Source organism: Megalobrama amblycephala, linkage group LG11 (genome assembly GCF_018812025.1).
Source record: "Megalobrama amblycephala isolate DHTTF-2021 linkage group LG11, ASM1881202v1, whole genome shotgun sequence".
NCBI classification, from domain to species: Eukaryota; Metazoa; Chordata; class Actinopteri; order Cypriniformes; family Xenocyprididae; genus Megalobrama; species Megalobrama amblycephala.
Window position 1 is genome coordinate 25,873,528 of NC_063054.1, and position 26,920 is coordinate 25,900,447.

At 37.3% G+C, this 26,920-nt stretch overlaps 2 protein-coding genes across 2 annotated transcripts; one reads left to right on the forward strand and one right to left on the reverse strand.

The window, feature by feature from the left end:
- Positions 1 to 132: 132 nt before the first annotated feature.
- Positions 133 to 6,113, reverse strand: LOC125278137. The gene is made up of 12 exons (XM_048206977.1): positions 5,896 to 6,113; positions 4,811 to 5,498; positions 4,641 to 4,726; positions 4,450 to 4,530; positions 4,244 to 4,307; positions 4,029 to 4,090; positions 3,697 to 3,775; positions 3,395 to 3,609; positions 2,671 to 2,938; positions 2,415 to 2,524; positions 1,072 to 1,310; positions 133 to 484 (listed from the first exon to the last, which is right to left on the reverse strand). Exons 1-12 carry the CDS (start codon positions 5,910 to 5,912, stop codon positions 234 to 236), a joined length of 2,160 nt encoding a protein of 719 aa, XP_048062934.1. The 5' UTR covers positions 5,913 to 6,113; the 3' UTR covers positions 133 to 233.
- Positions 6,114 to 9,362: 3,249 nt separating this feature from the next.
- On the forward strand, positions 9,363 to 26,664 carry spint1b (serine peptidase inhibitor, Kunitz type 1 b). The gene is made up of 10 exons (XM_048206978.1): positions 9,363 to 9,954; positions 10,553 to 10,710; positions 11,042 to 11,183; positions 20,298 to 20,468; positions 23,193 to 23,231; positions 23,543 to 23,668; positions 23,753 to 23,800; positions 24,816 to 24,986; positions 25,081 to 25,146; positions 25,899 to 26,664. The coding sequence occupies exons 1-10, from the start codon at positions 9,546 to 9,548 to the stop codon at positions 26,084 to 26,086; spliced, it is 1,518 nt and encodes a 505-aa protein (XP_048062935.1). The 5' UTR covers positions 9,363 to 9,545; the 3' UTR covers positions 26,087 to 26,664.
- Positions 26,665 to 26,920: the final 256 nt, after the last annotated feature.

A 26,920-nucleotide genomic window follows, 5' to 3' on the forward strand; every position in this document is an offset into this window, starting at 1 on the left:
ATTAGTAATAAATGATTATTATATTCAAATTGTATGGCTTCCTAAAAAACTAGTGAATGTGGACTAAGACACTATAATTCACAAAAATCTGTGTTCAAGAGATAGTCCAAATCAAATAAAAAAATTGTGGACAATACACCAAATAGCAAATGCTTCCAAGATTAATCAAAATTTATTGAAAATGAGCAGATAAATTTAGCAATGCATTACATATGGAATTTTACACAGGTTTGTTATATTTCCCCAAAACCAGCTGATCCATGAACTGCCTCTATTAGGATCTCAAGAAGCTCATTCTCAGAAGAAGTACCTCTTGGTAGATACAGCACTGTTGAACAGGTAGAGGCATAGGGAAAACGTTTAGATGCACTCTCTTGGTCGTAGAACTGAATTTCAGGCTGCTGTGGGAATCCAAGCGGTGGCACCGCATCTGCTCCGGTCACAAACGCAAGCAGGTCTTCAAAGGACAGCTGCACTTGTTTTTCTGTACAATAAAAGTTACAACACAGAATGCAGTTTACGTGCTCAGTTGTTCCTTTCTAGTACTAATCTATTTATTTACTTAATGTTAATTATGCCTAAACACAAACAAATGCCAAATTTATTGCTTATTATTTTTAAAGACATGCCATGGTGCAGTAGTACTTCACAAACATTGAGAATGCATGTTCAGTCCCTGAAAATAAGTACATCCTACTGTTTACAAGTTACAGGCACCCCAGTTGTACACAAACAAGTAATCATACAAAATCTAAACAGCCAAAATTACAATCTTCATAGTCCCACTTGCTTGTTCATTAATAATGAAATGTAATGTTTTAAAGGGATAGTTCATCAAAAAAGGACATTCTGTCATTATTTATTCAGTCAGACATGTCTTTCCCACTTTTTTATGATAAACAGATTTAATGTAGGCTTTTATTCATATAAACATTAAATCAACACATGCATGTGCATTCACATTTTGTAGAGCATTTGGAATATGATGGTCAGTAAATGACAACAGAATATTTATTTTGTTGAAGTATCCCTTTTTTGAAGTTACTTCAAAACTATTTCTTATAAATGTACCTTCAATTGAACTGAGAAGACATTCCCAAGAGAACATTGTGTCCTCCTCTGCTTCCCGCCTGTTGGAACCCATCTCACTCCAGACAACTTTAAATAATGATCTGAATGATGTCCTTTTCAGTAGCCCCTCTTTGTGGGTGAAGATATTCCTGAAGGAATTCCAGTGCCTTTCCACTGTCTCCCACAGTTTACCACAAGAGTTAACCCCTTGTTTAAACTGGTTGATCATGTTAGAAGATCTAAAGCATATGAAGACAATACATGAAAAATGTATACAGCTTATCACAATAGTTCACATCACCATGGTGAAGTCGTGGCCTAGTGGTTAGAGAGTTTGTCTCCTAAGGCACCGAACCCCCAACTGCTCCCCTGGCGCCGCAGCATAAATGGCTGCCCACTGCTCAGGGTGTGTGTTCACTGCTGTGTGTGTGCACTTTGGATGGGTTAAATGCAGAACACGAATTCTGAGTATGGGTCACCATACTTGGCTGTATGTCACGTCACTTTAACTTCACTTTCAATAAAAACAATTTGGTGTAAAAAAAAAAAAACAGTATGGCATTTTGCTTGTTCACTTAAAAAAATAAATCAACACAATCAATGTTCAACAGTCAATGTTCAGACTAATTAAAGTATTTGTATTTTTTTTTTTTTTTAATTATACCTGCTCCCAAGCACATGAAAATGGTGTAAAACAACATCCAAATGTCTTGGGTTCTTTTAGGCAAATGGATGAAATTTATAACAATTTGATAACATTATGTAGGCTATCATAATAATGTTTCACGAGTTTGTTTGCCAAGGAAACCTTTAAGCTATTGAGGTTAAATGTATTTGCTATTGAGGTTAAATGTATTTGGCTTGATATCAGCAATGGAGGTGCTCAAGTGAGTGGCTTTGACCTTTGATATATCTTAGGGACTACTAGAGGTTGTAAGATAAGTATGGATAGCATGAAGATTAAAAATATTAAACTACTAAAAGCACTAAAAATATTTATCAAGTAACCTAAGTATACCTGATTAAATTTAGCGATGTGACATTAAGCGATGTGACATTAACTGCTTGTTTTTCAGAATATTATTTAAGTAATAGCTAAGTAATAGCACATTTAAGTTAACAGTTACAACTGCATAATGTTACCACTTTTTGTGGCAAAATGGCCAACCAATAGAGAAAAGTTTTGGTTTGCAAGAAAAAAAATAGAGAGAACATTTTTTTCTTTTTCAACAATCGGTTTCACCCGGATGTACATCACAATAATGAAGAAAAGATTTGTTACTACTTCTGTTTCATTGTGACTTTAAAACCTCAAATTTAAACTATGTAATCGATAATAATACCTGTGAAAAATGTTTGTGCTGTATATCTGCGGCACTCCACATTCAGCAATCCATGCCCCAAGATCTTCTTTAAGCTTAACAAAATCTTCTTCTGTGTTGCACTGCTTAATCTTTTGTAACAAAGGTGGGGGGGAGAAAAGAGTTAAACACAGATATTCCAAACAGAGAAATATAATTTACAAACTTTTAACAAAAACAAAACTATTTATACCAATCTACTTGAATTTTTGGAACATGTTAACCAATTAGTAAATACCTTAAGGACATTTTCCTGCACCTCCCTGTCTGGCAACACCTCACACTGGAAGTTCTCTACATCTGCATCCTGACCGCACATTAGCAAATACAAATCTGGGTCGAGTGCTTTAAGGTCTGGTCCTCCATGTATCAGAGACCAGGCAGTCAGTTTCCCTGCTGTATAGTACCTGCCCTGATCTAGAGATGACTGATCATACGTAAAAAAGAGGTTTCCTTCCTGTCCCTCAAAAACTCCCAAGGATGATTGGACCTCCTTCATCAAAAGCCTATAACAAATTAAAGAAATGGCTTTGGTTGTAATAATCAAACAACTACATAATTTATTTAACAATTCAATACACCCTTTACAGTTTTAAAGATAAAAAAAAAAAAAAAACTAACACACAAACAAACCCACCAAATATAACAATCAGTACTCTTTGCATGGACATCAGAAATCTGGAAGATTTTCAAGTGTATGTCCTTAGTGTGTAGATAGTGCAAATATTTATCAATGCCTGGCCCTCTTTAAGCATAACCGTTTAGATTTATATGAAATTCTAACACTTTTATTATACCATTCTACTTGTAACATCCACTAAGGTAACAGATGTTGTATAAATAATTTTCATTTTCAGTACGATCCAACTTAGTTTTCAATATCTGTAAATTTCACTACTGGTCGACCTCTAATTTAAACTTAGGTGCATGTAAAGGTCAATGTCTGACCCATAAGAACCCACCTGAAAAACTCCCTTGTGGGACCACCATGGTCTTCAGCAAGCTCACCCACAAATTCAACCTGTGGTCGTCTGTGCCATGCAAAGCATGTTTTGCCAAGGGGAGTGATGGCACTTTGCAGTACACGCTTTCTTCTAACCACCACAGTTAATGTAGTTTCATGATTAATGTTTTCATTTCTGAAGTTACTTAAAACCTTAGCGGGGTCATCCTCATCCTTCATAAAACAGAACAAGACAAAGATTGGGTCAAACATTTAAAAGACTGCCTGCTAAACAAAAGCACAGAATGACAATTCACTCACATGAGCTGGACTGTAAGGTTGAGTAGGAGATGATAGCATCTCTAAATCTTCCTCTGAATCGCTATCCAGCAATACGTCTCTATAAGAAAAATAGTGAAAACAAATACTAATACAAATACAATGTTTATATATATATATATATATATATATATATATATACACACACACACATACTGTATATACTGTATAGCTTTTTATTTAAAGATAGGGTTCATTATGTAAAGTGTACATGTATCTCTGACATGCAAAGGTAGCACAAGGTATCACACTAGCAAAAAAGTAAATTAGTTCTTAATCATTAATTTTTAGTTTAAAGAGCAGAAACAACAAACCCCAGTGGTGTATACAAACACCCTGTATTTAGTCCTGCCGCATGTGTTGTCTGATCTTGTCCCTATAAATAAAGAGTTACCATCACCACATAGTAACTAAAAAATAAAATATTAATTATTATTTGTTACAATGAAACATCTACTTGATTTCACAGTTTCTTTAAACTATTTAGAATAATGCCGCCATAACATTTTGCATTGTAATTTACACTCACAGTTTGTGGTGATGTTGTCTGAGGACATGTGTCATTGTCTTCTGCAAATGTCTCCAGGTCATATCTGGGTAGAAACATGTTGAATCATATATTTTCAGATGAAAATGTTCCTTTAAATGTGTGACTTTGATTTGTGAGCCCAGATGACTTACAAAAAAGTAATCGCAAGAATAAATTTTATTGCAATATTGCTATTGACTACTTACTCTTCAGTTTCTGACAATGAAGCAGATGAGTCTTTACTTGCATCTTTATCTTCAGTGAGGTCCACTACTGTGCTGCAACTCCTAAATCAATAATTAAACTAAATTTAAATTTTATCTAAATAAATTTGTTGCTTTGGCAAAAAACAAAGTTAAGCATTCTGCATCAGTTTCTTAATTTTGTTAAAACATACCTTGAACAATTGTTGACATGTTCTTCCAGTTTGTGAACAGCTACATGTTTAAGGCACAACCTGCACATCTCAACAGCTACCTCCTCCTTCATCACAGGGCAAATAATTTTTAAACTGTATTCACATTTTACAGCATGAAGTGCAATTGCACAAGAAATTCTGTAATAAACCTTTACTTCAGGCTCTTCTGGTTCTATATAAATAGCTTGCTGCAGTGGAACAATATAAGCCAAAGCTTTGTTGAGACTACTCTCATTTCGAAGAAATTTCACGCTGTAGCCAGAATTTGGCACTGGTATCTGTGCCCGGCTCCTTCCACATCTCATTATTTTAAACCCTCCAGCCTGTCTCAGCAAAGGATAAGCACTGAACAGTTGTTCACAAAATTCGGTGTATGAAGAGCTGTTATTATTGGGGAAAGTGATTTTCTGTTTTCCCAGCCCAACACTTTGCAACACACTACGCTCTTCTGTTAAAGGTGCCATTTCAGCCTTAGGGTCAGCTAGACAAAAAAAATTATGGGACCAGGGTGTTTCATACACTCTGCGGGACTGAGTAGACCGCCTTGCTGCTGGCTGTCGATAAGGCTGGAAAAGTCTTGAAAGATTAGCCAGCACAAAATCTGTTCTGGAGGTTGATGGCTGAGGGAAATTAATGGAATTTCGAAATTGATGAGATTCATTTGTTCTCACTGCCAGATGAGAGGAAATAGACCTTATTTGGCCCTCACATGTATTATGTTCAGTAGTAGTTGCTGCAGTGTCAGCAGGGTTTGAGTGTCTGGGTGTTTGGTTATTCAGTAACAGCTGAACAGCCTCCTGGATAAGTCGGGCAGCTTGCAGATTTGTGTCACTTGTGCTAAAAAGAAAAAAAAAAGAGAAAAAAGATGTGACATTACATTAGTACATCAGATTACATTAACCTACATGAGATATAAAGATTTTTAATAAATGTAATAAAAAGATTATTGTGATTAAATGAACAGTAATTGACAATAGACTATGCATGAACAAAAACAGACACAGAATTTCACATAAATCTCTTCATGTGCTCAAGTTATTAATAGTTTCTAGTTTCTAATCAATAGGCTAGCTATTGTCCAAACGCTAAAAGTACCAAATGTTGCAGACAAGATCATACTGTGCAAAAAAAAAAGAATAGCAACCAGCAATTCATGGAAAATAACAAATGGAAATTGAATAATTAATCTGGTAATGTGCAGCCAAAGTGATAATTTATTTATGTAGATACTTACTTCGAACTGGCTGCCATATTTAAGCAGTTAGATAAACCTAAAGGATGAGAAAGTGGGAGCCACAATTATCATGTGCTTTGCCTGTGAAATTCGACTATATTTAATATTCATATTGACTCATGAGTTGAGTATGGCAGATTAAGTTACATAAAGTTAGCCAGCAAATTGAGTGAACATAATTTGTGAAATATAACCCGCCAAATTGCATTGGGATTTGACATCATTATACCCGTCAGTTATCGTTCAACTTTAATATAATATAAATATAACTTAAATATATAAATATAATATAACGTGATGTACTTTGAACTCAAAGAGATGAAGTTTCCCAATACTAACCCGCAGCAGAAGAACATACCTCAAAAAGGCACCAGGACATCAGTCTGAGATCGGAAGTGGGCGGAGTAGAAAGACCAGGAAAAAGCCCTTCTTCAACTTGGACGGATGATGTGGAGGAGTGTTTTGTTTCCAAATTAAGGATGATAATGGATAGTTTTCTTAATGAGTGTTTGGACAAAAATAGTCTGGGAATTAATTGCATATTTATGGAGATTTTTTTTTTTTTTTTAATTTGTCATGTACCTGCTTTGCAATATTTTTTGGTCAATTTATTTTCTTTGGTATGATTTCGTAAAAGCAAAGCACAGCTAATATAATGGCTTTGCTACTTAAGGGAAAAAGTTAATTTTATTAAAATTACATAAATCACTTTTGTGTTTTGTTTTTGGGTTTGATGGATCTGAATTTGCTTGATTCATGCAACCGTGTATAGAACTGTGTAATGTGTATTATGTACTATGAAAAAAGGCTAATTCTGAAATGCTTAAGAAAAAAACAACAACAAAAAACCCATTTTATTTCATTTTTATGAGCATTTGAAAAAAAAAAAAAATTTACAACACAAAGATGATAAACTTTACTAGATGTAGTTAGTTATTGCATCATCACAGTATTTGAAAAGAAACGTGAGGAGAGTCAATGCTGTGATTTGCCGGCTGAGGAAAGTGAGTCGCCGGCTGCGTGAGGAAAGTGAGTCGCCGGCTGCGTGAGGAAAGTGATTCGCCGGCTGAGGAAAGTGATTCGCCAGCTGCGTGAGGAAAGTGAGTCGCCGGCTGCGTGAGGAAAGTGAGTCGCCGGCTGCGTGAGGAAAGTGATTCGCCGGCTGAGGAAAGTGATTCGCCAGCTGCGTGAGGAAAGTGAGTCGCCGGCTGCGTGAGGAAAGTGAGTCGCCGGCTGCGTGAGGAAAGTGATTCGCCGGCTGCGGAAAGTGAGTCACCGGCTGCGGAAAGTGATTCGCCAGCTGCGTGAGGAGAGTCAATGCTGCGTGAGGAAAGTGAGTCGCCGGCTGAGGAAAGTGAGTCGCCGGCTGCGTGAGGAAAGTGATTCGCCGGCTGCGTGAGGAAAGTGAGTCACCAGCTGCGGAAAGTGAGTCACCGGCTGCGGAAAGTGATTCGTCCGCTGCGGAAAGTGATTCGCCGGCTGAGGAAAGTGATTCGCCGGCTGAGGAAAGTGATTCGCCGGCTGCGGAAAGTGATTCGCCAGCTGCGTGAGGAAAGTGAGTCGCCGGCTGCGTGAGGAAAGTGAGTCGCCGGCTGCGTGAGGAAAGTGATTCGCCGGCTGCGTGAGGAAAGTGATTCGTCCGCTCCGGAAAGTGATTCGCCGGCTGAGGAAAGTGAGTCGCCGGCTGCGGAAAGTGATTCGTCCGCTGCGGAAAGTGATTCGCCGGCTGAGGAAAGTGAGTCGCCGGCTGCGGAAAGTGAGTCGCCGGCTGCGTGAGGAAAGTGATTCGTCCGCTGCGGAAAGTGATTCGCTGGCTGAGGAAAGTGAGTCGCCGGCTGCGTGAGGAAAATGATTCGCCGGCTGCGTGAGGAAAGTGATTCGCCGGCTGAGGAAAGTGAGTCGCCGGCTGCGTGAGGAAAGTGATTCGTACGCTGCGGAAAGTGAGTCGCCATCTTAGGAGAATCAGTGGTCAGCTGCGTGAGGAGAGTGGCCTATCAGTGGTAAACTCAGTGGCTGCTGGCAATTGTATAGTGAATTCCCGCGACAAGTCGGTAGCCATATTTTTGGACCTTCCGGCCCGCCATAGGTTGCAGCCAATAGAGACAGAGCGACATACGTCATAATCTGAAAACCACGCCCAGGGGGGGGAAACAATCCAACCCTTACCCTCTCCATTGACTCTCCATTGTATTGTGTGAAGCTGCCTCCTTGTCGTTTCTGACATATTCTGCTATATGTGACAGAGTGTTGATGTTGAATGAAGAGTTTGTGCCACACAATTCATTTATGTTGTTCTGACCTCTTTATGTGCCTGTCTTGATATTCAAGAAAAAAAATCTTTGGAGGAAACATGAAATATGTTTAATATTATTATAGATTATAGAAGATTTTATATCTACATACATCTGAAAAGTAATAAACAAGTCTTCCCAACTAGAGTCCAATAGGGTATATGTCGAACGGAAAACTAGTCTCATTGCATCCGCTTGTCAGAGAAAGTGTTAACAGCAATATGAACTGATGGCATATTTATGGACTTTAAAGGTAATCAGCGAAACTACCAAGTTTACATTGTTATAGGTGTTTTATTCTATTAAATATCTGAAGAAGAAATATGAAAAAAGTTTTTAAATATAAATCTGCATGCGGGGGACATCAGTTATGCTCATCTTTGCTTGCTCCTTTTAATTTATCTTGAATAAAACAGCAATTTTTTTCATGAAGCACATGCAAAAGACCTAAACCGGAAGTAATCTGATCTGTTTTACAGAATATGGAAGTTAGATTGCGCAACCCCTATATACAGTCCAATATGTAGGTTTACGATAGAAAAGCTAAATGTTATTAAAATGGTGACTGACCAAAGCCATTGGCTTGGTCTGCCAGAACAGTTAGCACAGTTCCCTATTTTTATAGCCTCACTGCTTATTTCCATATAGTGAAAATTAACTGAAATCCAAAAATGACAAAACCTATAAAAGAGCAACACTCTGCTTAACATTTTCTTTTGTGCTCCACAGCTAAAAGACCGAAAATCATGAAAGGCAGTGAGTAAATAGGCCTATAGCATTTTAATTTTCTGTAGGCTAAACTATTCCTTTAAGAAAGTTAGTCCATATTTGGTAAATTAATGCAATACACTGTTTTAGTTGCACACAGAAACCCAGAGGCCTTCTTTCATTGTGATTTTAAAGACACAAGGGCAAAGGGAAGAAAACTGTAGGCTACATTACAAGGTAAGTGGACTGAGACCAATTTTGGACCAAAAAGAAAGTCAACTTCTTGGGATAGATGGAATGTAAAATGAACTTTAATTAAATTCAGTTAAAAAAGGAAATGAAGTGGGAAGACACCTGCTAGCCAAAATGCTGTCTACGTAGGGCAAATCACAAGCGATTGAGACACATCCGCAGACTACGTCACCGCTTAATTTCCTCGCTTCCACAGGTAAAAACAACACACACCTGAGCGCTGAAGCAGGAAGAAATCAGATGAATGTAGACACCTTTCGACAGGAAACCCGTGACAAGAAACGATAATAAGCGACTGATCTCGATTTTTACCAGTCAATTCGGTTGACACTACAGCTAAAGTGGATTGGACCGCATGCGCAAGTATCTCACATAAGGATCCCTTTAAATCCATCAGAAATGGGTTCATGTTTTTTTCTTTTCGCGTTCTTTCTTTTTATTCTCGGTGATTTTGGCGGAGAAACCCAGAGCGAGATATCTGCACAAGACCAACAGTGTGTAAGAACTTTCACGGCTGGTCGGGAAGACTTTGTTCTGGACACGGAAGAGTCGATCAAGGATGGGGCCGTTTTCCTGGCGAACCCGAGCGTAGAGCGTACGCACGAGTGCACTGTTAAGTGCTGCAGAGATCCAAGATGCAACCTGGCTCTCGTTGAGGACGGAAACGAGAAGATATCCAACAACGGCTGCTTTCTCTTCAACTGCTTATACAAGCATACATATGTCTGTAGATTTATTCAAAAGCAGGGGTTTACAAATTATATATTGGATTCAGTCTATGAACATTACCTGAACGGCCGCAAAAGTGGTAAATTTTATTCCATGCATTCACATTTTTGATTATGTTGTTAAAGTCACGATTCATGTGAAACTTTCGTTTCATGCTGACTTTAACATAAAATGAATTAAAAAAAATTCAGACTGTTTTGTCCCAGTGCTCCAGCATCAGTGTACTATAAGTGTTACAGTAGTAAAATATAAATAAACATAAGGTCTCCTTCAAACACTTTAAGAATCTTTCAGTTTTTTTGTAATTTTGTATAGGGGTACATAGACTAATTGCATTCATCCACAAATACTTAAGGCACTGTTTGGGGTCCCTCAGACTGCCACATTAGTGGAACCCTCTGGAGAATCTCTTGGCATCTTTTGAAAGTGCCTCAGTGTACTCATGATGTATTTCAGGTTTTATGGGTTCCATTTTGGGTGCCTAGAGGTTCTCTTAAGGGTTTTGATCTGAAGATCCCTGAAATGGTACCTCTGGTATCTTTTCATTTTTAGCTGTATGTTAAAGATGTATTATTTGTCTTTAATTAAGCAAGGTGCAATTATATTAATTTTATTCTTATTGAAATCTGAGTGATTGTCATTTCAACAATAATATGACTATGACTATTTTTCTTCAGATAAGAAGGACAAACCTCCTATTGCCAATGCTGGACGGGATGTGGTGGTCCAGCCTCATGAGGAGGTATTGCTGAATGGCATTGAGAGTTGGGATGATAAGAAGATCGTAAACTACCATTGGACCCTCATCCGTGGAGCTGAATCTGTCCAGATGGAGGTATGAGAATATGAGCAGTCATGTTATGATATTAATGTTGATGTGGTTATGTTATTATGTTTCCAGTTATGATGGTAAGACTAATTTAAAAAGAAGAACTATCCCTTTAATTACGACTAATGACCATTTTAATTCAGCAATTTGGTGGAATGAAATGTCAATTTTTAGAGCACGTTACCCAATGTGTTCTAAACTGCTTTAGCTTCAAGACCCTGATCGGATGTCAAGTGGCAACAGACTTGCTCATTTTGGTCACCTATGACTCGTTGTTTTATGGCAATATTGGGATAATACCCAACATCTGATCTGTTTCAAAACAACTGCTCCACAGAAAACAGAATTGCCGGACCAGATAAAGGTGTCCAACCTGATACCTGGGGTGTATGAGTTCAAACTGACAGTGACGGATTCAGCAGACCATTCTGATTCAGCTAAAGTCACTGTTTTGGTTCTCACTCCTGAGCAATCTGAGCGTGAGTGTTATCTTTGATTCTTCTTTTCCCAACCACTCCCAGACTTTTACCTTTATGAATATGGCTCAGGGTTTATCTCACTGTAAATGAGAAACAAAGCTATTATTATTTCATTCCTCTTTTATGGAGTTGTTCTCCTTCCTGTGATGTTTGTAAATGTTTAGGAATACCATAGTAAAATAGTTGAGCCAAATGAAACCAATAAGTAGTCGATTAACTTGGAAAAGTTGTCTACTAATCTAGATTATATTTTTTGAACTTGTCATTGTTTACTATTAATATTGTTGGCTGTTATGGCAAACCGCTTGTGACTTTCCTTTTTTGTTAGTCGTTTTGGATAAAAGCATCTGCTAAATGAATAAATCTAAAAAGGAAGGATATTAAGGTTTTCAGACGTCTAAATGTCGTAGGCTGACAAATAACTCCATAATGTAGTGATATGTTAGGGATGACTCTCTGTTTTTATTGTTTGAGAAGGCTTACCGCTCCCTCTATGAATGTGCAGAACCGGTTTGACGTGTTGCACGCTTTGAGTCACAGTTGCGCAGTATGGATAACTGCTCTGCGTAAACACACAATTCAGCAAGGACTTAATGAATTGCAGCAAATAGCAAAGATTAATTAACTTGTGGCATTCTCAGCCTTCTGTAACCTTTCTAACAGAAAGGCGATGGTCTTCATTGTGTGGCACACAAAGGAAGATATTTTGAAGAATGTGGGAAACTGAGCAGTTCTGGGGAACATTAACTTCCACAATATTTTTTTTTTCTACTATGGAAGTCAATGGTGTCCCAAAGCAGCATGGTTACAAACTTTCTTCAAAATATGTTCCTTTCTGCTCAACAGAACAAATAAATGTATACAGGTTTGAAACGCATTGAGGGTGAGTAAATGATGACAGAATTTTCATTTTTGGGTGAACTATCCCTTTAAGTCCACAAGACTGCTAGTTCATATGAATTGTGCTGTTTGGGAAAGGGCCATTCTCTTTTTCCTTTTGATGGTTGATTACAATTAAAGGATTAGTTCACACAAAAATGAAATTTCTGTCATTAAGTTCATGCCGTTCCAAACCCGTAAGACCTTCATTCATCTTTGGAACACAAATTAAGATATTTTTTGATGAAATCCAAGAGTTTTTTTTTTTTTTAATTCCCCATAGAAATCAATGTAATTACCATATCCAGGGTCCAAAAAAAGTAGTAAAAACATTGTTAAAATAGTCAACATGACTACAGTGGTTCAACCTTAATGTTACGAAGCGATGAGAATACAGTGCAGGCTTCCGGGTTCTACGTCAGAACTCGTTATTGGCCAGCTTCTGCATCAGCATCACACGTATGCGTCATGGTGCTCACCAGGGTTGCCAGGTTTTCATAACAAAATCTGCCCAATTGCTAGTGTTGTGGCAAAAATTAACCCGACTCTACTGCATAAGAGATAAACACATCTGCCTTTCGAAAGTTTTATTTCTTGCAAGAAAGGTCAGGCAGTCATACAGGCACACAGGTAGCTGCAGAGTGTAAGACAAAGAACGAAAGCTTCCCCTCACTTTTATATCTCTAACCTCCAAGGCTGAAGCCTCTGTCCTTTTACAATATTAGGAACACCTCTTAGTGGCTCTAACTTTCCACACATTGTTAGCACAGACATGTTTTTAACATGCATCTTGCATGTTCCCATACCATATCTTGCTCTTTCTATTTCTAACATCTACGTTAAACACTATGTTAAACATTACTACTTAAGCCAACATTATATTTCATAAGAATACAGGTAAAAATCTTATGAAAAATTAAAATTTCCACAACAATTCCCCCTTATTAACATTCATTAATAATCAGTCACTACATGTTTCACTAGGATCAAATGTATAATAATAAAAATATTAAAACAAGCAAATCTAAGTTATCACATCACCTTTATACTCTTCATCTCTGATCTTCATACAAACAACAAATTAAGATGCATCACCCAATCATAGAGCTAACAATAGCATCCTTCATTTTACAGACATATAGCATGCACCATCTTAGTTGTATAACATCTTATCACAACAAATCCATTTCATAGCCCACAATGTGTCATTGTCCAACCTCAGTGGTGATTTGGAATTCCTTGAGCTGATTTCACCTGTACACAAACTTTAGACAGGATAGAAAACATTTCTTTGCAATAGTTCAACATGTTATGTTCACACAATTCTGTTAATGCCACTCATTGTTTAGCCCCTTTCAATTCCCAAAAATGGGGTCTTCCAACCTAATTTAAAAAAATGTTCAGGCATATTTTCAGCCATACATTCGTTAGTTACCCTCCCCCTTTTAAGAATAACAGGTAAAAATCATATGAAAAATTCAAATTTCCACAACACTAGTCAAAACTAGCCCAAAACCAGCCCAATCGCGTTTCAGGGGTGAAATCCGCGTTTTTGCCGGGGTTCCCCTAGTAAAATTTGCATTCCATGGGCTAAATATCAAGTTATTTGGAGTCGCTTCAATCAGCGGACATGGAAAAACAACCCTCGGCAACAGTTTAGAGTAGCCCAATTCTGCGGGAAAACCGCTGACTGGGCAACACTGGTGCTCACGTGAACAGTGTTGGCCAATTGTTGAAAAGTCATTATTTTTGTTTTGTTTTTATGCACAACAAGTATTCTCGTTGCTTCATAACATTAAGGTTGAGCCACTGTAGTCACGTTGCCTATTTTAACTTTGTCTTTACTACTTTTCTGGACCTTGAATGTGGTAATTATGTTGATTTTCTATGGGGGAAAATACCTCTTGGATTTCGTCAAAATTAATTTGTGTTCCGAAGATGAACGAAGGTCTTACGGGTGTGGAACGACATAAGGGTGAGTAATTAATGACAGAAATTTCATTTTTGGGTGAACTAACCCTTTAATTGCTCACCCTCATGTCGTTCCAAACCTGTAAGACTTTCGTTCATCAACACAAATGAAGATATTTTTAAATAATGGTGTTAGTTTTTTCCGTATCAATTCCAGTGCTAGTCCTCATTCTTTTGAAGTGTATGCAAGGTCAATTTGCAGCGCTAAAAACAGCTTGTCGACAACACGAACAAAACTCTTCCAGGCCTCAGCTACAACTCCAGTGTCAAAGTAGACATTGTTTGCGGGCACCCAATGAAGACCATAGGCAAATTTGTTACATTGTTACGTAGGTATGTAACAGAAAGTCAAGTCGTCACCTTTATTTATATAGAGCTTTTTACAATGCAGATTGTTTCAAAGCAGCTTTACAGTGATAACAGGAAAGTAATGTAACAAAGTTTGTTTTGGCTGTACAGCAGCTCAAGAAGAAAATAGTGTCATTGTCCAGCTTAAGTTCAGTGTTGATTCATTTCTGATGTAAAAATCATTACTTAATTTATCTATACAGCAGCTCTGGATAAAACAGTGATGTCATCATTCAGTTCATTTCAGTTCTCATACAATGGTGTCAATGCAGGCAGATCAGTAATATTGTTGTTGAATATTAAGTGTACCCGACTAAGCAAGCCAAGAGGCGACAGTGGCAAGGAACCCAAACTCCACCGGTTCAGAAAATGAGACTGGAATTGCTGATGTCTCATTTCGGCAGTTCATAATCTATTCTTTCTTTCAGGAGACAATAACTTTATTTGTTGTGCACTATTTGTTGTGCACTTTGATCTTTAAAACTTTGCAGATTACAAAAACCGTTATATTACACACAAAAAGCATGATTTGGCCACTTTAATACAAACAATGCCTTGAGCACATTAGGAACTTTGTTTACACCCCTGCATCTTGAACATGTGCCAAAACCTTTGTTCCCATGTGCAGGTTTCAACAATATCTTGAAATTTAAAATGAACTTGCAAATAAACATGTCATGTCATGTTCTTAATAATCTTGCCTCTTCATAATTATCTGACGTTCTTCATATTTACACTCCTGCTCGTACTTTAAAATCATCTTCTGCACTCACTCTTGTTCTCCCTCGAACTCGCACTACTTCTATGGGGTCATGAGCCTTTAGTCATGCAGCTCCTTATTTATGCAACTTGTTGCCACAGGATGTGCGAAACAGTGAAAGTCTTCGTGTTTTTAAGTCTGGCCTTAAGACCCATATTTTTAGGCAGGCTTTTAAGTGATTATTTTTATACTTGTATCCAGTCTGTCCAGGCTGTAATAATGATTGTTTAATGATGATTGTTTTATTGTGCTTTTGTAAGGTTGGGTTTAATAATAATAATAATAATAATAATAATAATAACATGGATAACATTATTAAATATTATTATTATTATTATTATTATTATTATTAACAACTACACATAAGAAAGTCAAGTCGCCTTTATTTATATAGCACTTTATAAAAAAATAAAAAAAAATATAGCACTTTATACAATAGAGATAGTTTCAAAGTAGCTTTATTATACAAGTAACAGGTATTATCAACAGGCCAGAATTTTGAGATCACAATAGACATGAAGGACTATAATGTGTTAAGAGCTCGCTCAAGCACTGAGGAGCTAAACCATTTAGTGCTTTGTAAGTAAATAGCAAGATTTTAAAATGTATACAATGTTTAATAGGGAGCCAATGCAGTGCTGACAGAACTGGGCTAATATGGTCATACTTCCTGGTTCTAGTAAGAACTCTAGCTGCTGCATTTTAGACCAGCTGGATTTTGTTTATTAAGCATGCAGGGCAATCACACAGTACAGCATTACAATAATCTAGCCTTGAGGTTAAACTAATTTTTCCGCATTCGTCATTGAGAGCATATGTCGTTGGCAAAATGCAATTTTACATATGCTAGAAATGTGGCTTTCAAATAAAAGGTTGGTATCAAAGGTTCCTAACTGACAATGATGAATTGACAGCAGTCATCAAGTGTTAGACAGGCCGAGGTTTTTGCGCATTCTGTCTCCTATGGCGAATTGATACACAGCTGCCCCCTCTCACTCACTTGTCTCATTCACTCCGGTTGAATAGTGCTTGTATTGTGCATAATTTTAGTCATTATATGGCAGGTTTCGTGCTCAACACCAAAAGTGTGCGAACCACTGATCAATATGAGTGGCGGTCTCATAACATAAGGCCGATTCTCAAACACCTCACGAATACCAAATTGACTTCTTTTTCATAGCTCGCTTAAAAACATGCTGTCTTGCTGAGTAAATACTTGAGAGGAAACACATGTTGTGTAACAGTATGTTGGATCCGTGCATAAACTCTTAAAGTGACAGAGGTCTAATATTCCTGCTTCTGTCTGTCAAGTTAATCAAAGAACAAATGATAAAGAGACAATCACTCGCTGCTCTTAACTGAATATCTTTTGTAACTTTAATTGTAAGCATGAATATTTAATTTTTTACAAAAAAATATTCAGTGTTATTTTACATTAATTTCTGTAGTATTTCTTACCTGAATACTACTGCTAGACCTACATGAATAAACTTAAAGCCATTTGCCTCTTTATTCTATTGTATTTATTTGTGCAATCATTTGCAATTTGCTCTTATTTAATTACTGACTGTTTCTTTCTGTAGTTCAATGATTTAAATAAAGCCTCCCTGTGTTGTGTGCAAGTTATTGAAATAGTATATATACAGATATAGTATATTAAAACACATTTTAGTTCATATTCCATGGTGTTTCAAAATAGCATAGTTGAGTACACTTAGATGTTCTTAAGATTATCTCAAGAAGTACTAAAGAATCATTTTTAGTATATTAAGTACAAAATTAGCGCATGAAAATAGAGCACTTTAAGTACATTATAGAAGTGTACTTATTTTGTTTATTTTTTAACCTGGGTTTTGGAGACTCCAGGTCGGATGCCATTCTAGAAAATGATGGCCTCCACATAGGCGTAATTTGCGGGTTGGACATGTCCCCACCACTTTTTGCCAGCGTCAATATTGTCCCCACCACTTTTTGAAACGTCTTGCGGCATGGTTGTACCCAATACAAAAGAAACATGTCCATTTGAAAAGCAATTCGTTCATTTATGTTAAATAAGAAGCAATTTGGCACTGCAATGTTTGTTTTTATTTATTTTTAAATCATGTTGAGTGTTTGTTTCCACTGTTATCAGTGGCAGGACAATGTTCTCTTCTCAGTGAAGTCAAGTCACCTTTATTTATATAGCGCTTTTTACAATGCAGATTGTGTCAAAGCAGCTTTACATTGATAACTGGTACATTATTTTGCACACCAGCTCTTAAAGAATAGTGTCAATGCAGGCAGATCAAAGCACTGTTGAATATCAAATGTCAAGTGTCCCCTACTAAGCAAGCCAAAGGCGACAGCGGCAAGGAACCCAAACTCCAACAGATGACATCAGGTGGCAAATAGGTGTTAAAATGGAGAAAAAAACCTTGGGAGAAACCAAGCTTAGTCGGGGGGCTAGTTCTCCTCTGGCAAACAGTGCTTTAAGACTCAGGTTGCTATCATAAGTCCGATAGGATCACAACATTCAAAGTATTTATTTCAGTTCCATCCAGTTGAGGATCGTATTCATCATGCCGGTATTGACTGTTGTTGAGGAGCTGCGCCACGTGTTGATGAGGCCTTCACAGTGGATGATCTAGTTGACTCAATCTCTGCTGATACTTCAGGGCTGCGTTGTGGTCGTGTCAAGGCACAGGTCCTTGGTCTCACCTGGATACGGCCCGGATCCGGTTGACTACGGTAAACCTCAGGATAAACAGAAAGACTAATATTAGCATAGATGCCATTCTTCTTCTGATGTAACGAGTACATCTGGTGTTATAGGAAGTGTTCCTGGTTCCGGCTGACCTAATTTATGCAGCCTAATAATCCTTTAACGGATTTGAAAATATAAATTGATAATGTGTTATGTGTATGCCAGGTTAAAGAGATACGCATCTCTTTAAAGGGATAGTTCACCCAAAAATGAAAATTTGATGTTTATCTGCTTACCCCCAGGGCATCCAAGATGTAGGTGACTTTTTTTCTTCAGTCGAACGCAAATTATGATTTTTAACTGCAACCGCTGCCCTCTGTCAGTCAAATAATAGCAGTGGATAGGAACTTCAACTATAACAGTAAATAAAACTTGCTTAGACAAATCCAAATTAAACCCTGCGGCTCGTGACGACACATTAATGTCTTAAGACACGAAACGATCGGTTGTGTGAGAAACCGAACAGTATTTATATCATTTTGTACCTTTAATACACCACTATGTCCAACTCCGTTCAGCTTCCGGTGTGTGAGGTCTGATCGCGCTCTGACAACGGAAGTGTTGTCTCGCGCTCATTGAAGTATATGGGCGAGACATCACTTCCGTCGTCAGAACGCGTTTTTTGACCTCACTAACAGGAAGCTGAACGGAGTTGGACATAGTGGTGTTTTAGAGGTAAAAAATGATATAAATACTGTTCGGTTTCTCACACAAACCGATCGTTTCGTGTCTTAAGACATCAATGTGTCGTCACGAGCCGCAGGGTTTAATTTGGATTTGTCTAAGCAAGTTTTATTTACTGTTATAGTTGAAGTTCCTATCCACTGCTATTATTTGACTGACAGACGGCAGCGGTTGCAGTTAAAAATCATAATTTGCGTTCGACTGAAGAAAAAAAGTCACCTACATCTTGGATGCCCTGGGGGTAAGCAGATAAACATCAAATTTTCATTTTTGGGTGAACTATCCCTTTAACCTGGCATACACATAACACATTATCAATTGAACCAATTTTAAGTCAATTTTAGTCTAGATTTAAACTGACAGAGTGTGTCTGCTTCCTGAACAATGCTAGGAAGATTGTTCCAGAGTTGCCAAATAGGAGAAGGATCTACCGCCTGCGGTTGATTTTGATATTCTAGCTATTATCAGCTTGCCTGAATTCTGAGATCGCAATAGACGTGAGGGACTATAATGCTTTAAGAGCTCGCTCAGGTACTGGGGAGCTAAACCATTTAGTGCTCAGTCTTCACATACGTAGATGAGCGCTTCAGTCTATCACTTAACTCCGTTGCGGAGACTCGCTATTCGTTTCTGTGAAATCACAAAATAAAATGCACACAAATGTGACCCTGCTCTTGATATACAATCACTGATGAGAAAAAAGTAATAAACTATTTGAGGGCGGATTAGAACCCAGAACCTGTTTGTCTGTTGTAATTCTCAAATCAAATATGGCTTCAGTTGTTGCAAGTTGAATGTCAATAAGATAAAACATCTATAGTTCTTGTATGTCTTGCTACCATAAAGCATGATGTCAAACCCGCAGCATATTTTATTGAAGAGCTGCTGCAGATGGGAAGATTCTAACCACATTTATGGAAGTTGTGAATGCAAACGCATTTTCATTATCTGCATTCAGTTACGTAAATTACTTGTGATGTACACTGCAAATAATCGTAAACTGTATCACTCTACGTGGTCATTCAAGGGCTGTGTTGAAGGTTTTTTGGCTTTTTCTTTTTATTCTGTGACAACAGACACTATGATACTGTGATCTGCTCACCCAAGTTAATCAACAGTATCTTTTTATTTATCATATTTCATTTGATTACATACAGAACTTTTTCTTAACATGTATGCTCTTCTAATCTTTATTAACATCTTTAACTGAAGGGTTCGTAAAGAAGGAAATGCAAGAAATGTCAGAAAGCATTTTGAATTATGCCTTAATACTTTGGTAAGTATTTGGTAAATGATAAAAGTTTCAGTTTACACAACTGAAGGTATAAAAAGGTGTAATTCCTGGCTTAAAAATAGTATTATACGAAAATGAAATGCATGTTAATGGCAGGTGTAAAGGAGTCACTGTTCATAATGTGGGGAAGGAGGAGGTGGGAACCGACTGAATTTAAACATAAATTTTAATCAAGAAATAAAATTTAAAACGGAAACCAAAACGGGTGACAAGCACTTTTTAGCCCACTGCCGCACACGAACATAAAAGTTCATCTGTTCTCACGGCTCTCTTCCCCGTCCTGCTTGCCAGAGTCAAGAGAGAGTTTTGGATTGGGCCAGTGAGCAACCACTTCACAATGCGCAACAGCTATGTTTTCTTTTCTATCTTTTACAAAATCTTTTTTTTCTGTTGTTCTTAGATGTCATGACTCTAATCTATTCCAATTCCCACTAGGTCACTGTTTGATCCCTAAAAAGGAGGGACCCTGCCGAGGTTCTTTCCCTCGTTGGCATTACAATGCTGCATCTAGCAAGTGTGAGCGGTTCTTCTTTGGAGGGTGTAAGGAGAATAGCAACAACTATCTCTCTGAACAGGAGTGTTTAAATGCCTGTAAAAACACGAAAGGTAATGCAAATCTCATTGTTTTGTAGCAGTGTTGTAATATAGGTTTAAAGGAACACTATAGGAATAAAGGAAATAAGTCTTCATTTATGTATGTTATTCCAAACCAGTATGCAGCTTTTTTCCTTCAATGGAATACCTAAAGAGAATTTTTAATAATCTTCACTTGGTGATTTACTACACCTCATTAAAACGTCCATACTACTCTTCAACTCTTCTGAAAATTTAATTAAATTTTGTTCTTTATTAATTATCTTTACCTCTGCTGCAGTTCTTCAAATCAAATGTGGCGTCAGTGCTTCAGGTTGGATGGCAATAACATGGAACATCTTTAGTTCTTTTTTGTCTGATTCCTATACAGCTTGACATCAAAACTGCAGAATATTTAATTTAAAGAGCTGCTGCAAATGGGAAGATTTTCAATACAAATTCAAAATTCCCCTTTGGTGTTTAACAGAAAAAATTACAGCATATGAGTGCAAAATGAGGGTGAGTAAATAATTTTGGTTGAGCTGCTCTATATGGCCATGCAGACATTTTAGAGAATGCTGTGCATGCAACTTTTTCTGTGTTCTAAAATAACATTACCCCTGTGCACAAAGTGGGTCTATAAAAAATATTTGTAACACTGTACTTAAAGCCTTTATATATAATGCATTATTAAAGTATTTTTGTAATGCACCTTATAATGCATTGTATGAGCTCATGAATAATTGTAACCACAGTTAAAATACAACATAATACTTGTTACGCTTTTAGAAAGTATAATACATTAAAACACATGACAAACAACCAATTTCAGATGTAACAAGGAATCTGCAAATATTATAATGCATATTATGGTTACAGTTATTTATGAAAAGATATAATGCATTATAATGTACATTATGAATACCTTCATGATGCACTATACATTTGGGTGACTTTAGTGAAGAACTTGACTGGCCCCTACTGAACCCTTCCAGAACATCTTTGGGATGAATTAGAGTAGCAGCAAGCTCAAAACCTGACCTCACTGATGCTTGTATCTTGCACATTTAAAGGGTTTCATCACCCAAAAATTAAAATGTTCCCATCATTTACTCGCTCTCATGCCATTCCAGATGTATATAACAAACGTTTTTAGAAGAATAATCCATCTCTGTGTGTCCACATATTGCAAGTGGGTACATACCTAAAATCTGACACTTCAAAAACCATGCAAAAAGAAACAATGCAACCCCGGTTGATTAATCTTCTTGAGCAAAACGATAGGTTAAAAATATTTTTAAACTCTCATTTCCATACCATGGGTTCATGCTTGATGTAACACATTGCAAAGCTTGATTTATTTATTTTTTGTTGTGAAACCCTGCCGAGTTTTCTGCTTCTGCATCACTTTACGCTTCGCAACTTTCTGCCATTTACATCAAGCGTGAACTCCTGAACCCACATTTAAAAGTTGGCCAGAAGTAGTGGCTTATACACACACACACGTCTGGTTCACTATCCTTGGAGGGACTCTCCATAGACGTAATGGTTTTTATACTGTACAAACTGTATATTCTACCCCCTAAACCTACCCATCACACGCATTTGACGCATTTTGATGTTTAAAAAAGGTCCTGTATACTTGCATTATATGGACTTTTTTATTTTTGGTTGGAGTTTCCCTTTAATTTCAAAAACATGGCAAAAAATCATTATTTCCTCTCTTTGCTACTATAATAGTTTACACTGTTTTGGTCTTTCCACTATAAGCTGGCACATGGATGCAGAGATTTGCCCTAATTCCTACGCAAGTGCATCAGTGAGGTCAGGCACTGATGCTGGGTAAATGGGCTTGGCTCAGTTTGTGTTCCAGTTGGGTTTCATGTCTATGACTTTTGCAGGCCAGCCAAGTTCATCTACACCAGACTCCACACAAAACATCTAAAGGGATCTTGCTTAGCATTCATATTCATATTCTGTCCGTAATAGAAAAGGTTATCGCCAATCTGCGGCAGCGATGTTGAAAGGACATCGTTTTCTTGGATTTGTCCTCACAGAAATCATTAGAATAAACAACCCCATTAATTAGAAGGTGCCCACACACTTTTAACCATGTGTATTCCTTTAATCCTTTAAAGGGGCTATATGTAAGATTTTTACTTTAATAAAGCATAAAAATACCCCAATATGTTTGCAGATATTTAGGAAACATGCTAAGTTCACCTACATGTTTCTCAGAAAAACAATGCTACAGCCAGATATTCTACTTTGAAATGTGCGTTCCGTGTCGGAATGTCTGTCTTTGTTTTGGTCTGTGCGAAACCGTATGCTGCCAGTTTATCCAATAGTATTTCGACATCACAGGTTGCCAGTTGGCGGAAAACAGCCATGGAAACCAGCAAACAAACTGGGTCAGAGAATCGCAGATTCTACCCAACCTAAAAAGCCTCTGCATCCATTAAAAAATCTCTATGAATGACAGCATATTAAAACACAGATAAATCAACTCATCAGCTTACAGTGTGTAAGTCTCCTCAGCTTTCATTGACAATTGTGCTCCCTCTTGTTGTGTGTCCACCCGCGTCTTTGAACGAGGGAGCGGGGCAAACAATATTTAGAATTTGGACTGCAGTACCCATTTCGACCACTGGGTGTCATTCTTACATAGAGCCCCTTTAAGACATTTCCTTGATTAAATCCTCAATCTCTCATGGAATATTAGTAAGTAATGTCTTCTCAAATGTTGTCTGTCTGCAGTAAACTCTGGTGGAGAGTCAAGAAAGGTGGTTACGGAAGGTATATTTGCTATCAATCTCCCCTCAGTCAAATACTGTACTGTGTATATAAACTTTCCCTAGAGCAGTGGCCTCAAACTCAATTCCTGGAGGGCCACAGCTCTGAACAGTTTTGCTCCAACCCTAATCAAACACACCTGATCCAGCTAATCAAGGTCTTCATGATTATTAGAAACATTCAAGCAGGTGTAAATTGGAGCTGGTTGGAGCTGAACTCTGCAGGGCTGTGGCCCTTGAGGAACAGAGTTTGAGACCACTGTCCTAGAGTTTGTTGCTCATCTCATTCTGTGTTTTTGTCTTTGTGTGATACAGACTGTTCTTCTTCATGTGGAGAAGACCAATTTAAATGCTCTAACGGCTGCTGTGTGAAGAAAGAGTTTGAGTGTGATGAACAGCGGCAGTGCAGCGACGGTTCTGATGAGGAGAACTGTGAGCAATGTGAGACACTGCACCATAACCACACACACAAACATGACTCATGACATGTACTCAGTTTTTATTTTGACTTCTTTGACTTTTTAGTGAATAAAAGCCTGAGTCGACTTCTTCAGATTGGGGTGAATAAAAAAGGTGAGTTTTATGCATCGATGAGAAATTATAATTGAATTGCCATGACACACAAAGCCAATAGTGGGCCATCAATGAGCACCTGTCGGGTTCGTTTTTGCAGTGTGTTCCACACATCGGCTGTAGTTGGGCTCATGTTGGCAGCAGTTTGTCCGATTGAGCATGTTGAATCGCTGTCAATTAGAGAGATCACTCTGATTGTTTGTTCAGTTTAATTAATGAGTCCGTGCACGAGAATAAAAGCACAAGTGATGAAAGCTTAGCGAAGAACTCAAGACGGCACAGACAAAGGCTGGTCTTATTTTACATCATCTTACCTGCGCATTACGCAAATATTTTCATAACAACATGAGCTGACTGGAATGAAGAAAGTGATCAGAAATTATTGATATTCAAAATGGTAAGCAAGAGCTGCATTAAGAAATAATTCACTTCAAAATTTAAACCACCATATGTAACTCACTCTCATGTCATTTGGAAACTTTATGATTTTTCTTTCTTACATGGAACACAGAAGAAATTTAGTAGAATGTCCTGGCTATTCTTGTCTATATAATAAAAAGTGAATAGGGTGGTCAAGCTGCATTGAATATAAAACAAGACAGCCCATACAAGTCTTTTGAAGCAATTTCATTGCTTTGTGTAATGAACAGACCAAATTTCCCTCCCCACATTTGCATTGCATATTTTATGAAATATGGCTTTTAGATGCATTGAGCAAAGTTTGATTCTCTCACATCACATAACTGATCATGACAGCATTTTGAATAAGTGGAAATGCTTATGAGATATGAGAGCTATGGCATAGTGGAATTTTAGGGTAGACTATGTCTGTATTATTTATTATTGTTCCTTATTACTATTGATTCTAGATAAACATGTTTTCATTGATCAACTTCTAGTGTTTTTTTTTTTTATTTTTGTTATCCCACAAACAGTTTGTGCATTAAACAGATTGCTTATTTCTTCATAAGCTTTAATTCTCTTCTAATCCTGTTCTCCTATTATGATGGTGTAGCCCACTGCACAGATCCCCCTGTTACGGGCCCCTGTCGAGCCAGTTTTACTCGTTGGTACTATGACCCTCTTAACAAAAAGTGTCATCGCTTCACCTATGGTGGCTGTGATGGCAATGACAACAACTTTGAAACAACAGACAACTGCATGAACAACTGCTCAGGTGTCACAGGTATGAATGGTGCTCAAGTCTAAACAACAAGATATATTAGTGATGATGGCTGAAGTATAGATTTGATGTATATTTCTGTTGTCTGTCTTTGTAGAAAAGGATGTGTTTGCTAGAGGATTGTTTGTAATGGGTGATGAGGAACTAGGGGAAACCCGGTCAGGTAATATCTAATCATATTTTTATTATTTTTATAAACATTATATATATATTTTTTTATATCTTAAAATAATATTCTTGTACCTCATTGCTTTTTTATTAAACATAAATACATTTTTGTGAGGTTTATAATTAAAACCTAATTTGAGATATGCAGGGTGAAGCAAGGAAAACTACACCTTACCTTACATTTAGATAACAAGGTGATATAATGGATGGCACTCCTCACTTTGTTGAGGTGGAAAAACAAAGTTCTTTATGACCTGCAGTATTTCTTGTATAAAGATTTAAATGCAAAAGAAAGGCAGGAGAATAAGCTGTTTTTGTTAATTTTAAGTTTAACTTAAAATGTTTGAAATATTACATAAAAGTAGGCTGTTTAAATGTTTTGCCACTTGCTTGAGCTACTTAATATATCCCTATAGAAGTAATAAACTGAATAATCTGTTTAAATTTAGTGCATTTACATGTGAATGTCTATGAAAGACTGTAACTCTATTGTGTACAAAGATAATCACAATGCTGAAAAAAAAATTTTCAGGAGCAACTTTTGAAATAAAAATAATGAATAAAGATGTGTTTGTGATATACAGCCACGGATCAGTTGCACACTGCAAATGCATCATATGTGAAAGCACAATGAGCCTGTGCTGCATCTGCACCGCATACTTGCAGTATACTGCAAACTGAGTATGTGTGAACCTGCCATTAGTTCAAGCAGTGCATGTTCTAGACAATTCTTTTTTCCTCCCTCAGCTTCTGTTGCCCTGGCTGTGGTTTTGGTTGTGGCCATCTTGGCCGTTCTGGCTGTGTTGGGTTACTTTTTCCTCAAGAACAGGAGAAAAAAACATCAGCATCAGCGTGTGGCCACCAGCAGTCCTCCAGTAGCATACAGTGAAGAAGAGAAACAGATGGTTTACAACAGCACCACTGCCAAAGCATGACTCTATCATCTTTAAAACTTTATGGTCTGCCACTCAGATCTACTGTAGGCTGGCTGCAGTGTAGGATGGGTCATATGATTAATTCCTTTATTAAGTATCTCAGTTACGGGTTCCTGACCTTAACGTGAAGCCATATTACATGTTTGGTCACTGAACCAGGTCTTTTATCTCAGGCTTTAATGCACAAGGTGTTTCGTTTTAATGTGGATATTTAGAATTGGTGTATTATGTTACATTGATCAGACCCAAGTGTCTGTGTTTGTGAAATAAGAGAGAGTTTGTAAAGTAGATTTTGGATCTTTGTAACTCCTTAAAGATGGTCTTCTACCATCAGAGAATTTTATATTCTGGTTTTGTAAGCACTTGACCAAAGATAATGTCTTTTTGTTTTATTTGTCTTAAGATTTTTGAGGGGATTAGAATTTCTTGAATTATCTATATTGAAATTTGTTACATTTTTAATTACATATATTTTATGGTGTGACATTGTATTATTTGTCCCATGAAACAATAAGTTCTTGTTGCACCAAATGTAAAATGTCTGCCAGGTGTTTATTAAAGAGAACTTATTAATTTGAGTGCTTGAGTGATATTCCAGTTATTGAGTACTGGGACGAAACTGGGGGGAGTTTGATACATGATATATTTTTGCTTGTATGTCAATATGGGTCACATTTTGATGATGACAAGGACATCACTGTTTTCTGTAGAGCTGCTTTATAGCTGAATTGAATTCATTTCATAATTGATGGACTTTACACCGTTATTAAAGCTAAACATTGACACTATTTTCCTTTTAGAGGTGTTTTACTACAGAATTTAACTATTTGCATC